The sequence below is a fragment of the Ascidiella aspersa genome, chromosome 1 (assembly GCF_963924565.1).
Source record: "Ascidiella aspersa chromosome 1, kaAscAspe10.2, whole genome shotgun sequence".
In the NCBI taxonomy this organism is placed as follows: Eukaryota; Metazoa; Chordata; class Ascidiacea; order Phlebobranchia; family Ascidiidae; genus Ascidiella; species Ascidiella aspersa.
Window position 1 is genome coordinate 21401171 of NC_139447.1, and position 12887 is coordinate 21414057.

The following is a 12887-nucleotide window of genomic DNA, read 5'->3' on the forward strand; positions in this document are numbered from 1 at the left end:
AATAATTTTGTTTGTTATCCAAACTCAACTCTAAAAATTTGGTACAAAAATGATTGTAGTTACATTTCTCAATTCCGATTCACTTTGGCATGCAACAAACAAGGGCTGGGGCAGTTAATTAGATATAGTTAAAAAAAAAAAAGCGGCTGACAAAATGCAAGTAAATGACTGAAGGCGATTGTCCTTAAAATAATGTCAGCTTGTACAATATCATTCATTAAGTTCATGAGTATAGAGTTATCATGACAAATGGCTGGGAAACCAGTAGTATGGTATTTGCAGTGAGGTATGAACCAGTAACTACATGACCAAAAAGCTTATACACCAATTAGGAATATTAATTTTGCAATTTATAAATAAATCAGGATTTTTTCTGTAAAAGTTTAACGCTCTGCCAACACTTCTCATACTAAATTAAATCAATCTTGTATGTCCTGTAGCTGTCCAATAGTCAAAGCAATTTTGACTTTTAGGCGGTCACAGTTTATTGCTTGAAGCTTTTCACAGCTTGTTTCACTTTCGGCTTTCAAAATTTCTTATAGCTTATTTAGGCAGAATTTGCAAAATATAGCACTTCACGGATTAAGTAGTAAGCAATTTTCAGGTTTACAGTGATATCATAAAGACCTTTATTTGTCAAACCAGTGCTGTGCAACCTGCAAACGGAAAATATTTGGATTATAGCTATGCAAAACCCCCTCATTGAAAAGCACTGACTAGTTAACATTCAGAGAATATAGTTTGCCAGCATTTCAGTTATGGTGAATCTGGTGATAAATTTGTTTGTTGAGTTTTGCAACTTTCAGTTATGGTGAATCTGGTGATAAATTTGTTTGGCGAGTTTTGCAACCTATAGTTACGTAATGATAGCCTCCTTTTGTATGCTAATTAAGCTAAAGTCACCGCTTGAGTTCTATTATTGAGCTTTTGTCCTTTTCTATTCATAAACCAAATTTTAGTACAATACTACTGTCAACAGCAGACCGCGAAAAACTGACTCAAGGTGTGAAGAGGTGCAATATAAAGACAAAAATCAGCTTATTATTGCAGAACGGTTTGCACACACATGCAGATATTTGGCAGTCATCAAGGCACCGGAACAGTTATTTAGATGATAATTATCGTTCTGTGAATGACAATGATCGTTAGGAAGAAATTAGATCCTATGGGTAGCACAAACTTATGACAAACTAAAAATACGCTTTAGGTTGCGTGTTCACAGGGCAGGAAATTGGATCCTATGGGTAGCACAAACTTATCACAAACTAAAAAACACGCTTTAGGTCGCGTGTTCACAAGGCAGGGATGTGTCTTCAAAGTTAGAAAAATTTGGCCCACTCAATGACTAAGCACAACATAAATTTAAGCTATAGCTCTGCAAGAAGCAAAACTTGAGTCATTGGGTCATGGAAAAATTCCTAAAATAGTACTTTTGAATAATTGCAAAATGTTTAATAAGTTTATCAGAACTCCTAGCATCCAAGCCACAGATGTATATTAGGTTAGTGGGCAGATACTTCCAAAGAATAAAAGTAATGAATATCTATAAGCCAAATATATCTTACTCTGCATATAAAATATCTCATCAGTTGGCACTTTGTGGCGGAAAATAGTGAGCTCCCCTGTAAAACACAAGTTTGTGTCTATGCCGGGACTGGTAAAAAAGGAAACAACCAATTATGTACTTAGACAGCTATAGGGTTAGTCATTAATAAACAACATTTATAATGAAGTATTGTATAATGCAAGTAATCTGTAAAGGTTAAGAATATTATTTTTATAAAATTCTACATTTGGGGCCAAATAAATATTTTGGCACCATACAATAAATTTTCCTTGTGGACGATGAAAAACTTTTTTAGTTATTTGTTATGATAAAGCTTTTTTCATATTTTGATGTGATTTAGAAACAAACTAACATTAGAATGGCTTTTGCTGAACACATAAACACAAAATTTAGTCTGTTATGCAAACTTGTTGCCATGATTAAGAAGCAGGATAAAATTCTTCCTAATTATAAAAAAATGAAACACAGCAGGTTACTGTCATGTGATTTCTCTGTATGCAAATTTTGAGACTGAAATCTTGTATTTATGATGAAAAAATTATGCTAACTTGACGGCTACTCATGATGGTTATGTGCTTAACAGACTCTCACAAAGCACGCTTAAAGTATTAAATGGAAAGTGAAATTCTAGGGGGAATTTTTCTGCATTTATGCATTTCAAGTAACTTAAGCATAGTTTGCATTAATAACAAATAAAGTTGGCTTATTGACCATTGGTTAAGAACCACTGGTGTACAGGAATTGACTATCTGCGCTGTGTTTGGTATATTCGTAGTTGTAGTTGTGTGACTATAGTGAGAAAATGAAGTTGCAATCAACAAGACCATTGATAGGTTTGATAACAACAACCAATTTTTATTTCAGGCACTCACCCATAATAAATAGACTTTCATTGCCCAGTGAGTGTGTTCAAAATATCAGCTTGTATGCTAACATTATATAATGCAAAATAAAGTTTTTTTTATGGAAAAATTTAGTTTAAAATATTATTTCAGGGCAAAGCCAGCACCTTCCCTCAAAGTAACGCTTGCTTCACCTCCAACTAATGGTTCCATGTTAGAAGGATCCCATATTTCCGTATCTGCATCTTCCGTGTCAACACATGTATGTATTATTTAATATGTCCATACCTACAGAGTTTCAAATATCCTTAAGCTTTCCTGTCCTAATTGAACTAAGTCATTTATAGTTTCTTAGAAACATATTTTGAGTAACCCATTAATCATTGAAGGACCTCTATGCCTATTTAGATAACCATGTAAAAGGTCTGTTTAATGCAAAATATCTGAAAAGAAGAATTATATACCTACTTAAACCACGATCAGCAGGAAGTTAAATTATTGTTCTATGTTGGTTCTTTATAAAACAAATTTTATTTCTGCTCGGGCCCTTTTTCTGCTTTAAATGGCATTAAACTTAAATTGGTTTGCATAACAAGTGATTTAAATTTAAACCAAAAAGAAATTTGTAAAACAAAATCACTATTTATTCAACATAACACAGTTATAGATAACTTTCTCCTTTTTGCTGTATACAAGTTAAAAAAAGTTATTTTTCATTTTTTAAACAATTTCAGGAATCCTCCAACTCACCGTTGTCAAAGGTTCCATTAATCGCCCAGCAGTCATATGACAATGTTAGTCTTTATACAAGAAAAATTGGAAATCAAATTGAAATATCCTTTAAAAAAGGTTTGTATATGTAATTATATATAAATATGTTAAAGAGTTTATCGTTCTGTTGCTCTATCTGTTGGTTTAAAACAGGGGTGACGAACCTATTTGCTATCGCGGGCCACTTTGTCAGTTACCGCTGATTAAGCGGGCCACACAGCTTTTAACTCATGCTATAAAACCTGTTAAAATCATAAACAATTGTTCATCAAACGCAACTAATCAAAACCCATGCGAAGCTTACACGCAACTATAGTCATTACTGCATTGTACTGAAGCAGCAACACGCTTATGGTGTTAATTTATTATTAGTACATTTTATGACACAACAATGAATAAACAGTTGAGTCCTGAATTGATGGTTACTGTATGGATTTACACAACAGTTTCTATGATTCCTGCATGATATACGCGTTATTCAATCCGGCTATATCAGCTTTTGATACCGCATCACAAATAGTAGAAGTGAGTCAAAGAAACTTCAAGACTGTCGTGGTCTCACGCGAATGCTTCGCGGGCCACACAAAATTCTTTCGGGGGCCACGTGTTCGTCACCCTTTGTTTAGAACAACAACAAATATTACAATGATAAAGCGGCTCTCTTCTTTATTTGCAGACTCTCTTTTGTATATAGAACAACCTAAGACACACAGGCCGCCACTTGGCCAGCCTTTACAGAATGTGATTGCTATTTGACAAGCACATATCACCAAGTTATGTAACATTTAAGGCGAAGGAAATTGTTCAATTATCTTGATTTGATGTCAAGTGACTGATAATTAATCTTCTAATCATCTGCTGAATTAAAAAAATAGGGTTATTTTAAGTAGAATATGATATCCTAAAGTTTCTAATCCAAATCTGTCCTTATATTAGAAATTGGAACCGCTTGTTGCCTTTGGATTTAAAACAGACAAAAATATGTAAAAACTGATAGACAAATTGATTTTCGTAGTAAATGCTGGTAAAAATACTTTTTTTTGGTGGAGGCATGGTCTAGTCCCCCCTTTTGGTGACCATGTTTTAGCAAACCATATGTTTAGTGCCTATTCTATGTATTCACAGTATGCAGTCCTTTACATTAAAATTAACAGCCAATCTATTTTTTTTTTGAAAATGTGAATAAAGATCTATCCACTTTTTTCTATTGCCCCACATATTGCTAAAGGAAGATTAAATTTGTAACTTTGTGGCCGTGCAAACAGTAACTGCTCTATAAAATACCATACCATGCTATGATTTCATAAGGGAGAAATGTGGTGTCCAGACCAGTACTCCGTTATCGGTGTGCAGAGACCATGCTAGGTGTGAGGTGGTGTAAAAATACTTTTTTACTGGCGCTTTTTCCAAAGGCACAGACTAAATTTCAGTACTAATAATACCAAAAACATACAGTTTAGGCAATCGCCAAAAGTCTTAATTTGGAAATAGTTCTGAAGCAAACTAAACTTTCAGGTCATTTACACGTCTAAACAATGCAACAATGATTTCCAAACTATGTACATAAGCGAAACCGAGAGATATTACCATATGCCTGTAAACCATACTACTTCCATGTAAATGAATAGACGTTTCTATTCCTGTTATGCCAATGTTCGCACAGTATTTTCTAAATCTTAGTTGTTGATGCATCAATTTATCTTGGTTGATGTGCGCAAAGACTATAACCTTTTAAGTGAGTTTTGTTTTTCTCCATTTAGAAGCCTTTAACATTCTCTGATCAGCCATTGTGAAGTAAACCAAGGCAGGTCCAATGCAGGACTTTGAGAGAATTGTTTAAAGACTTTAAAAGTCTAAAATTAAATGATAATATGGCAAAATTTTGCGCCTTTTTTTAATGTAATTGGGTCCTGCATCTTATCTAATGCAAAACCAAAATCAAGCGCAAAACAACATTTTTCATCTCTTTTTTGCTCGACCTAAATGGAGGATTTTTTTTCATCTTTCTAGGAATGTTCAAAGTAGAATCCCATGGTATTCTAGAATAACAAATCCAGAATTTCAAATCCTAGCATATTTTCAATTAATTATTTACCTTCTATTTTTTGGTAGAATATTCATAATATATATATACCCTTTCGAGACAAAACATCACTAAAGGGTTTATATAAAAGTATGATTAAATACCAAAGGATTAACATTCTAAGAACTGCCAATTAAAGCAGTTGTTTAAATGTTTGTGCACAACTGCACAAAAAAACACACACAAAACATGATATAAAAAACAGGTTGTTGCCCAAACTTAATGTTTTGCCCATATGGTATGTGAAATGTTACACAATAAACTCTTCACAAATTTTGTTCGTTTTATAATACATTGTTGTATTTTAGTTTTACTTTACTACAAACGTTATCTGTCAAAAAGGCCGTCAAATAATATGCTGAAAACAATACAAAGTTAATACTGACGGTAATGCGTTACTATTACCTAGCAATTACGCTGCGCGAAGCCTTGCTGCATGTCGGCCTCAAGGTGACCTGGAGTAACCCCGTAGCATATTTGTTAAAGGCCAGCATGTTTTTTGATGGAACTTTACTTTTACACCTTAACGCAAGAAAAAAGGCAATTTTTCTAAAATGTTTTGCCATAGCGACAGGCCCTAAAAAAGTATTAGGGCCGCTCAGAAAAACTCTGACGCCACATTACATGGACACATTTAAAGCAATCACAGTAGCTCTTTCGCTACCGCTACATCCCCTAATCCAAATTGCCACTTGCGTATGTAAAATTAGGAACCTTCCGCTGTAACACAAATGAATTATGTCGGTTCCAATTGCCCGATATAAACAGCAAAATTGGATTCAATATTGTACTTAGAACATCCCTAAGCTTCTCGTTATTCATTTAGGTTGTCTGATTACCAAGAGTGTATTCGACAAATGACACTGCTAAGTCTTGAGTCAGGCCGTCTTCTTTTTTTCTCGCTAAAAACGTCGTGTTAAGCGAATGTTTTTTGCTGTTCGCTGTCTGCGCTGATATCCGGTGTTAGTGTACCACAGCGTTTCTTTAACTGAAGCAGATTCTTCTAAAAGGTGGTCTAACTTTGTCTGTTAAAAGTTGCCTTTTTATGTAATGGTAGTTACCGCAAAATTATTCACTATAAGCATATCCTATGACCATGTGTTTATTGTGCAATTGAACCCAGCTTGTATTTTAGCTGACTTGGCATACAATTGGCGCAGATGTTGCACTAATCATGGCATAAGAACACCCAGGGAAAAACGATCTCTACGTTTAGTATTGCAGGTGGCAAGAGACGTGCTTGAAATTTACCATGGTCCCGTACATGGAACTTAGGAAACTGCGCTGTTTGTCGTCTAAACAAGGTTTATTAAAATCAATCACACATATTTTATGGCCTTGGTTTAGTTTTTCATCTAAAGTTACCGATTGCACACTAAGCGGTTTTGATGCACCTGTTAGCTTAGCGTCTTAATGGTTCGGTTTTGTTCGATTTTAATAGGTTATGTCTAATTATTTTTTTATGACCTCATTACAATCACTCTTTATGACATTATACCTGTCACTATTTTATGATATTATTATTGATAAATGTCAGACAAAAATAGAGGAATTTCCTAAATTAAATTTTCGGGACCCCCTTTTTGATTTTCTGGATAGGCCCCTGCATATAACCATGCACCGTCTGTTCGCCCTTGGCTGTATTGCATATGAGCTCCTGTGTTTACCGTTGATGAACCGCAAGTGACAAAAGGTTGTGGAGCACTGGTCTACACTGGGGATGTTCAAAGTAGAATAGTGGACATTTAGGTTATGATAATGTTATTTGTTTTATCACACAAAGTTGCGCCTAACTATACATATGCGGGTGGCAAGTTTGGATAAAAGGCCTATAGTGGTGCGAAACAATTACTGTGCTTGCTTTAAATGTAGTGCAACATCAGCATTTTTTTAGACAACCAATTATTTGCCAGTAAACTTTCTAATCATTAAGTAATAATTAAATATTATTATCAGGTGCAAAGATTTCACAATGTCCTCGAATTCGTTAATTTGGTAAAGTAAATTTTAATCGTGAAGTATGCAAAGCACGCTACTGGTTACATAAGGTTAATTTCAGGGGGTGGCTGTTTTGTTCACATTTTCTAGTACAAAGTCTCTGTGAGTACCTTTGCCTGTTTTCTGTCTATTAAAAATAAAATTATCACAGAAGGTATAACCAGCCCTATTTAAGTTACAGTTTAGCCAACTTATAGATAAATGATATAAGTTATCCCCCTCTCCAATAATTTTTTATACATATACATATTTTTTGCAATGGGTAATTTTTGGCTTCGGGCAATTGTATTACTTGTTTTCTACGCAGCCACAACCTTATAACTGTGGAGTCAATGCCCTCACAACATGTTTGTCAAAATCAGCTTGATAAAAATTAATGTGTCAAGCACAAGCAATTTGTTGTGTTCCCAATGCAAAAAGCCTACTAAATTACTGTTTAGCGAATTCAACCAAATAAACTCTTTTTTTCGTGATTGGCGATACCAACAATACACTTTTTTATGTGGTCTCATTGTTATGTAATAGAAAAATACTGATTGCCTTTTGTAGGGTGGCGCAAGGCATAGGACAATTACCAAAGAGTGGGCGCTGTTGAAAAAAGGTTAAGAACCACTGCTGTAATTTGTATATTATGATTAATCCCCCTTAAAAAATATAAGGTAAACAATTGATTAAACATACTATAGTTCAATATCCTGCAGGTTGTTTTTGCATTACACATGTCATTATAAAGCGCGCCGACAAGTTTTTTAAAAACAACATTATGTTCAGCCCTGAATTACCCACTGGAATGTAGCATAACTAATATTGATAAAATATTTTTTGTACTGTGTAGTCCCTTTATGACAATAGTAATAATATAAACAGGTAATACAGATATCTTTATCGAGAAAACTACTTGAATGCCAGCAGCATCCAAAAGGCACTTTAAACCCACAGCCCCAGGGTTTCAAGTATTTCACTTTGGAATAGATGTTGTGTAGGTGTGTTTTTTAATGAATTCTGATGCGGTTGGTTAAATTAATAATAGTTTTTAAGCAATATTTTGAGCAGTGTTATTTTTAACTATGACCAAAAATTTCCTATAAAATATTGAAATTAGAATCTCAAGGACTTGGATTCAGTATAACAACAAGAGACACCACAACTGCTGATGATCCAGGCCCAATTTACATCAAGAACATTTTACCTAAAGGTGCTGCCATAGTTGATGGAAGACTTCGAGCTGGAGATAGGTACTGTAGCGGAGAAATATGGTAGTAACTTAAGGTTTATAAATTATGTTAACTCGGTATGCACTGTTAATTGTGTCTGTCCTGAATTGCTAGCTTTGCTGGAGTATTTTACTGTTACCGATCAGGTGATTTCTATTATCACATATTTATTGCAACTCGCTATGTGTCATCTATATAACAAGCAAAAGTGTTTATCTGTCTGTCATGCTTCTGTTGTTCTATTAACATGGTATAACAACTCTCATATAATAATAAATGAAACATGCCATATGACCACCCCTAATGTGACTGTGCCACTTGCTCCTTGCTAGTCCACATGTGCATTCTACGTTTTGCTCTGTGCAATGAAAATCTACCAAACACTCCAGCTCCGGAGCCATTAAACATATATTGAATGGCTCCAGCTTTGCAGCGGGATTTTTTTTAATTTGCTTTGGCACAGGCTAAAAGTTACGTTTGCCATTAAACTGTTTAGTACTTTTCATTTGAGCAATTTAAAATTCTTTCAAGCTCCGTATTTATGCTCATTAAACATTTTGGGCACACTTTTTTTCATCGAAGTGTGCACGGAAAATAAATAATTAAAATTTTTTTTGCAAAAATTTGGTCTTCTGAAGCCCACATGATCACTATTTTATAAGGCTTTTTAAATATAATACTTTAAATACCCCATTTTTACTTTTACAAACTTTCGAAAAATTGACCAAGTTTTAACTGAGCTGCATACTGACAAAAAAGTTTCAAAAACAGTTTTATTGGAGCTACGTACAACTAAAGAGTGCCCAAATTTGTTTTATTTGAAACATGTACCACCAAAAGAGCCCTATAATTGGTTTTATTGGAGCTATATACGACTAAAAACAGTCCCAAATTAGTTTCATCCGAGCTTCGTATGGACAAAAAAGAGTTTTATCTGAGCTGTGTATGGACAAAAAGTACCTAAATTTAAGTTTTATTTGAAGTCTGTGTGGACATATAAGCGATTTGATCTATGTTTAACAAAAAAGTTTCCAAATTAGTTTTATCCCAACAAACCTACAATTAAAAAACTGCCCAAATTAGTTTTATCCGAGCTAAGTTCAACCAAAGAAGTCCCCAGATAAGTTTTATCTGGGCTATACTTTTTGATAAGAAAGTGCCCAAATTTGTAAGCTACTTTCGAAAAAATGTACTTTTTGTGTATGTGTTTTTATTAGAAGAAATATCCGGCGTTGCCCAGGTTAAATAGAGTATTTACCAGTTTAATTCTGGTAAAGATTCATTTGCATTGTCCCACCGATGTGAATTGATTACCGCTACAAAAACGCAGAAATTTAAGAAATATTCATCAAAAGTAGGAATCCTTCATCACTTTTGCATATTATAGTGTAAAACGCTTCATAACAAATTATAAAGCCAAAAAGGTTGAGTAGATCAACATCATCTCGATTAAGAAGTTCCGTTACAAACTTGTATCACCATCACTTATAAAAGGTGGGACACAATTGTTGTTATTCTGAGAAAAAATGGACTACAATTTCAAAAAGCTGACTATAGCTTTTTTTTAATTTTATAAACGATTTATGTGCATTTTAATTCGATTTTGATTGGAAATAATTTTGACAAATTTGACCTAACATGTAAATTTTGACTAGTCAAAAAAAAGGTACATCTAGCATAACATATTGGTCAAAGGGCTAAATAATGCAAAAATATTGTGAGTCTTTCGTTTTACCACTTTCTTTTGTCATATGTAGAAAAAATTTAACTCAAAATCTCTGTGTTTAGCATTGTATGCTTTGTGTTATAGGAAAATATGACAGCCCTATTCAAATTAAATTTTTTCTGAAATAGATGAAAGTTATTCCTCCTTTCTGCAACATTTATCTTACGACTTTCCTTTGTTATAACAAGCTAGCCCTGGGTAATGGGTATATGTTTTTCCATATGCGCTGGTCTATAAGACTTTTGTAATTTTGCCATATTATTGAGTAATGCCATTTGAACTTTAATATATGCAGCGTTTAATTTTTATCCACTTTTTAGATGATAAAAGGCAATATATAGCACAAGCAAACTTGACAGTGAAAAATCATTAAATTCTTGGTCTTCGCAAACTAAAATTACTTGTAAAATGGTGCGTAATAGCTTTAAACTTTTTTAAACAAAATTATTGCAATTATCTGTGATAAGCTTTTATTTGCAATAAAGGGTTTTATGCTGTGAGAGGACTTTAGAAGATAAAACTTTTAGGCTTACTGTTTTTCAAAAAAAGTGTTAATCAAAGTTATCCATGTAGGAAAGTCCGTAACCAATTTAAAAGTGAAAATTGCTTACTGCTAAAATCGCTGCACAAATCTGTCACATCGCTTCGGGTGATATCTACAGTGGGTACTAAAAGACTAAAAGAAAGTGAAGACTAACAAAAAAGGTCTGCGGGGCCTGTGTGAGCACTTTTATGTTTAACAATAACTTTGGGCACAAATTTTCAGCTCTTGTGCAAAATTTTTGGCACCTGTGCACATAGTAAAAAAATTTACTTTAGAAACAATGAAAAAAATAGATTTATATGGCTGTAAGGAAGTCATGATTTCTAAAATTTATGGTTGCTGTTTAATTTTGTTTAAAATTACATATTGTAAGACTGTATATTAAAATGTGTCGCCGAACTTGTTTAGCATTTATATGCTTTGTGTTATAGGAAAATACATTGTCTAGAAAAGGTAGAAAAACATCAAACGTGGTATGTATATGAAGTCCTGTCAGCAATTAACTGGGTGGATATTCACTTGCCAGTGGCGTTCGTCTATATTGCATTAGAAATAATGGCATGGAACTCCTGTAAGGTGAATAATCCCTCTCTCTCTTTTTACACCTACCTTGGAATTTCGATTTGAATAAAGGGGATGAGGATAACAAAAGTGCGCGAAATCTTGTTCTGAAAGCTCTGAACTATCACATGTTGAAACTGAGCCTGTTGGATGGACACATGGATATTTAAAATGAGCATCACCAAGCACTAACCAATTACTTCTCAACAAATAATGGCTTGATCTATATGGACTTTGCTCTCCAGGTCTTTACTGGTAGCATCAAAGGATATTTTGTCATTTTGATGGTTTATAGAAATGCGCAACAAGTATGGCAATTATAACCCATTTCCATAATATCATGATCAATTCTGGGCCATTATACAGCTATGTGAGCCAACTGTTTTATCTTTGGATACCAAAGTGTCCTAAATCTACAATTTCAGAACACGTTTTTGTTTAATGTGTGGGATTACCAATCTAGCTCCTAGAGTAGACATCCATTACATGTTGAAAGCAAAGATAATATTTTTTGAAAAACGTTCTACAGTATAACTAATGTTTTTACCTGGTCCTAGAACTACTTTCTAAAGCAGTGGTTCCCAAACTGTAGTATACCTTTGGTGGTACTCGAGAGTCTCCAGGTGGTACGCGACTAACTTCAGCATACATATCAATTTCCAAAACTTATCACATTTAAAACATTCAGGTTGGATAATTTGCAATTTTGAGTTTTAGTTCTTTAATTTGAGGTTTCGCACGTTTATGACGTAACACTTATCTTGTTCAAGATAAAGAAACCCTAATTGTTAGCTGGTTTAATATGTATGTCGTAATAAAATGATAGCAGCAATGTAGTATTGTCGTATGTACAATAATATTTCAATCATTTTGAAATACTGTTATTTCTACTAAAACAGAGGAATAGTATGAAAACTAAATTTTGTTTAATTAAACTATTAGGAACATGTTTATACAAAAATACAATCAGCCTTTCATAGAGTACGGGTTTATAGCTATTGAACACAGTGGAGAAGCTCTTCCACAATGTGTAGTTTATATGAAGACGCTTGCTAATTCCGCTATGAAACCAAGCTTTCTCCAATGACATCTTAACACAAATCGTCTTGACAAGAAGCACCGAAATGAGAGTTTCTTTCAGCAACTCCGCAAAAGTGTGAAGCGACAGCACTTGGACATTGGACAAGACAGGCACAATTTTACCGATAAAAAAGGGCGTAGTCAATATATCCTATAAAGTCACTCTCCAAAAACCACATACCATAGGAGAGTCCATTGTAATGCCAGCCGCAAACATGTTAGTGAAACATGTACTTGGGGGAAGAAGCGTCTGCAAAGCTAAAAAGTGTTTTCCTCTCCAACAATATTTTTGTGTATGTTCGTTATACACAAGACATTTCTGTAAAAACTGAATTACCAATGAGCAAGGATCTTTCCGGTACAAAAAGGAAAGGTTATTTTTTCAAAGCTTTTAACATTTTTTTTAACGATTCGCCCTAGGCGTGAAAGTGCTACCGCAAAATATGTTATCATGCTTGAACCGAGTCATCAAACTAGTAAATTTTGTCCAAACATCTGCCC

The 12887-nt window shown here is 34.0% G+C and overlaps 1 protein-coding gene across 8 annotated transcripts in view; it reads left to right on the plus strand.

Moving 5' to 3' along the window:
• Positions 1 to 12887, plus strand: part of LOC146168254 (partitioning defective 3 homolog) — a 56352-nt gene that overhangs the window by 14960 nt on the left and 28505 nt on the right. For all 8 annotated transcript variants that reach the window (XM_083389322.1, XM_083389324.1, XM_083389325.1 and 5 more), the window contains exons 10-12: positions 2563 to 2671; positions 3144 to 3258; positions 8364 to 8496. In XM_083389322.1, the coding sequence (XP_083245448.1) occupies positions 2563 to 2671; positions 3144 to 3258; positions 8364 to 8496 (357 nt within the window). The remainder of the gene's footprint in view (positions 1 to 2562; positions 2672 to 3143; positions 3259 to 8363; positions 8497 to 12887) is intronic.